General features: G+C 40.2%; 1 protein-coding gene across 1 annotated transcript in view; it reads left to right on the top strand.

Moving 5' to 3' along the window:
* The window catches only part of Cd2ap (CD2 associated protein), a 74,869-nt gene that overhangs the window by 24,383 nt on the left and 46,159 nt on the right, over positions 1-4,327 (top strand). The window contains exon 3 of the mRNA XM_021217992.2: positions 1,956-2,109. Coding sequence (XP_021073651.1) covers positions 1,956-2,109 — 154 coding nt within the window. The remainder of the gene's footprint in view (positions 1-1,955; positions 2,110-4,327) is intronic.

The following is a 4,327-nucleotide window of genomic DNA, read 5'->3' as shown; positions in this document are numbered from 1 at the left end:
CTTCTCCTTCTCCTTCTCCTCCTCCTCCTCCTCCTCCTCCTCCTCCTCTTCCTCCTCCTCCTCTGTAGTTGACTTCAGACACATCAGAAGAGGGCATCAGATCTCATTACATGGTGGTTGTGAGCCACCAAGTGTTTGCTGAGATTTGAACTCAGGACCAGCAGTCACTGCTCTTACCTGCTGAGCCATCTCTCCAACCCAGTCGCTATGACTTTTAAGACCTTTTCACATTCTTGCTTCTGCTATCAGATCTCATTACATGGTGGTTGTGAGCCACCAAGTGTTTGCTGGGATTTGAACTCAGGACCAGCAGTCACTGCTCTTACCCACTGAGCCATCTCTCCAGCCCAGTCGCTATGACTTTTAAGACCTTTTCACATTCTCGCTTCTGCTATGTGTTTGTTTCTCAGAAGCTTTGCTCTGTGTTATCTTCCAGTCAGGTTGTTCACATTCTGCCTTTTGTGTTCCTTTGCTGTGCCTTGCTGCCTCTTACCCACTCATTTGTCTCTGTAGAAGAAGTTAGTGCTATCCTCCTACCTTGTGGATACTGAACATTGAACTCAGGTTGTCTGGCCTGGCAGCTGACGCCTTTACCCACTGAGCCATCTCACCAGTCCTAGGTCGCTTTGTAAAGTTACCCTGATGAATTTTGCTTTCCACTGCTGAATTTATGTTAGGTGAACTAAATAAAGCTTAATGACTTTGAGTAGTGGGACAGAGGCTGAAGCCTGGGCATGAACTGAGGCCCCCTCCAGGGACTCTCCTAAGCTTTTCACATGGTATATGGCATGATTTCACGTTTATGTGGTCTTTGTTTCTTCTAGTAATATTTCATACACTTTCTCATCATGTTTCTGGTTTTGTTTTTTTTTTTTTTTTTTGGTTTTATGGTTTCTCTGTGTAGTCCCGACCATCTTGGAATGTAGACCAGGCTGGTCATGAACTCAGAGATCTGCCTGGCTCTGCCTCCTGAGTGCTGGGGTTACAGGATGTGCTATCACCACCTGGCATGGTGATTCATTTTAGATCTGTGAATTAGAGCAGGGAACCATTAAATGAAAACCTACAGGGTAGAACTTACGTGCCATTGGTTTGTACAAGATCATGCTGTAAGGTTGCTAACTACGAACTGTGTAATTGGACGGGGAAAAATTAGAGTATTAAATGACATGTAAAATTTGTGAATATTTACCCCCCCCCCCCTTTTGCAAAGGGTCTCATGTTGTCAGGATGGCTCTGATCCCACTGTTGTCTCATACAGTGGACGAGGACCTTGAACTTCTGATTTCTCTGGGATTGCAGATGAAGACTACCATGCCCAACTTCTTTCAGATTCCTTTTTCTTTTTTTAAAAGGAATATATGTGGGTTTAGTTGTTTAAGGATATGACTGCATTGGATTGCATATAACAGAATTGATATTGGAAAGAGATTGTATGACCTGGTATCCATAAAGATTTAGTATATAGTTCTTTGTAGGAAAAAAGTTTATGCACTCTTGACTTAAAACTATTGTGTTAGTAATTTATGTATTCTAGGATTTTCTGGTGTATGCTAGAGTGAGAGTGGGTTGCACCTCTACTTTTTTTTCTAGTTTCAATAAGATGTAAACTTATACTTTGTCATGGTCAGCAAAATGATATGCATTCTTCAGACATATTTGAGCACAACAAAAGCTTAGCAATGAGTTATGTCATAGTTTATTCACTGTGGCGGTGTCTTGGCATCTTACCTTTGAGACTCAAGAGTAGGGATTAGGGATGCTCAGGTGAGAGGATGGCCACACGGTCCAGGCTAGCTTGGCTGCAGAGGAAGTTCCAGACTAGGCTGAACTAAGCTACATTAAAGATACAGAAATATACTTAAGACTGTAACTTGAATAAGATATACTTAAGTTTTCTTTTCTTTTTTTCTTTTCTTTTTTTTTTTTTTTTTTACCAATTTCTCTCTTTTTAGGAAATTAAGAGAGAGGCAGAACCCAAGGATGACAATTTGCCCATCAAACGGGAAAGGCAAGGAAATGTAGCGAGTCTTGTACAGCGAATCAGCACTTACGGACTTCCAGCTGGAGGGATTCAGCCACACCCACAAACCAAAGCTATTAAGAAGAGTATGTAAACAAGTTCATTCTTACTTAGTTATGTCAAAATAGGATATTTATGACTGTCCATAAATTCAGAAAGATGAGTTCAATCTTCTACAGCCAGTTGCAGAAACTCTAATGTGCTGATGATTGGCACATTAGTTTTTATGCTTGACATGGATGACCCAGCAGAGTAGCTGGTAGCTTTATACAGGAGCTATGAGTAAAGATCTCAGGGTTATTGCTTATTGTCTCTGAATGATCAATGTTTTGATTGTTTTTAATAGTACTTATTTAGATGTTGAGGTATTGCTAGTTTTTCTTTTTTCCTTTTCTTTTGAAATGGGATCTTGCTATGTTTATGTTACTCTCCTGCTCTGGCAAGTTCTTCTTTTTTTAAATATTTATTTATCTATTATTTATACATATATTTTAGAAGTACATATATATGCTTGCAGACTAGAGGAGGACACCAGATCTCAGTACAGATGGTTATGAACCACCATGTGGTTGCTGGGAATTGAACTCAGGACCCCTGGAAGAGCAGTCAGTGCTCTTAACCTCTCAGCCATCTCTCCAGTCCTGACAAGTTCTTTATCTGTAAATAAATTAGGAAAAAATGGACACAGAAGGAGTACCATATCTTATTAAAAAAAAAAATCATTCCTTATGTGTGGGGGTGTTGAGTGTAGAGGTCAGAGGGTAAGGTTGTGGAGTTGTCTGTCTCTCCAGTTTTATGTGACACATAGAGATTCAGCCCAGGGTGTTTGGGCAACAAGCACTATTACTCATTGACATGTCTCTCTTACCATACATTGTTTATGTTTTGTTTTATTTATATTTGAGATTGTAATTTAATTACAACATTTCTCCCTCCACTCTCCTCCCTCCAAACCTTTTTATATGTCCTCCTTGATTGTTTCAGATTCATGCCTGGCTTTTCTTTTCTTTTTTCTTATTATTAGATATTTTCTTCATTTACATTTCAAATGCTATCCCCAAAGCCTCCTATCCACCCCCCCCCCTGCTCCCCAACCCACCCACTCCTGCTTCCTGACCCTGGCATTCCCCTGTACTGGGGCATAAGATCTCATGCCTTGTTTTTCATTGGTATTGCATGCATGTATGCTTTTGTTCTCACAAACATATTTCTAAATATAATCTGTTGAGTTCACATAGTGCTACTTGTATGTATGTTTTCATTGTTTGGTACTGGACAACTAACTGATGTACTCTTCTCTGGGAAGGAACACTTCTTCCCCCAGCATTACTCAGTTGCCTGTGTGGGTTTGAGACCTCATGGGCTTGTCACCATTCAGTGTGGCATGCTTATTGGTGTCATCCTTGTATAGCTCATGTTCAGGTGCTCATATTGATAAGACCTCATGGGTATAGGTTCTGATAATACTAAGAGACACAATCCCACAAAAAACTCCCTGGTTCTTTGGCTCTTAAGATCTTTTTGCCTTCTGCTCTGCATTGTTTCCTGAGCTTTAGGTTCTGGATTCTATATATGAATTCATTGGGGCAGGGCTTCACAGCTCTGCATTTTGATTGGTTGTGGTTTTCTCTAAAAGTCTGTCTATTGAAGGAGGTTTCCTTGATGAGGAATGGAGACTACACTTACCAGTGGTATAAGGACAGATGTTTATGGGTACTAGGTTTATCAGTACCAGGCATATGGTATCCCCTTGCTAAATGGGTCCTAAATTCAATTAGAGAACTGTTGGTTACCACCAAGGTATGGCCGCCACTAGTGCACCTGTAGGGTTATTGTGCCAACGTACTTTAAGTTATAGAAATTTAATAACTTTTGTGGCCTTTTTTTTTCTTCATTTAAGAAAAGAGGTAACAATACCATTCTCAAAGATTGCCATTTAAAAATACAAAGCATTAAACATGTGTGAATGATTACAATGTTTATGACAATGGATAGTAAATGTTTTAACATTTAAAAAAAACCTGTTAAACTCCGTGTTCAGTCTGATTTATTGAGAAAATTGAGTGAATATTTTTAGAAATGCATATTCTTGCATCCATTCTGCCTGCCCACCCCGCAACTACTCACCTACCTATACCTTCCTACCTACCTACCTATACCTTCGTACCTACCTACGTACCTACGTGCCTACCTACCTAGTGTATGCGCATGTGTGTGTGTGCAAACTTGTGGAAGGTGCTGTCTTTTTCTCCCTGATGGGTTCTGGGAATCACACTTAGGTTATGCAGCCCAGAGGAAGGGCCT

The sequence above is a fragment of the Mus pahari genome, chromosome 18 (genome assembly GCF_900095145.1).
Source record: "Mus pahari chromosome 18, PAHARI_EIJ_v1.1, whole genome shotgun sequence".
NCBI classification, from domain to species: domain Eukaryota; kingdom Metazoa; phylum Chordata; class Mammalia; order Rodentia; family Muridae; genus Mus; species Mus pahari.
Note: the sequence above shows the minus strand (reverse complement) of the source record. Positions and strands in the feature narration are given on the sequence as shown.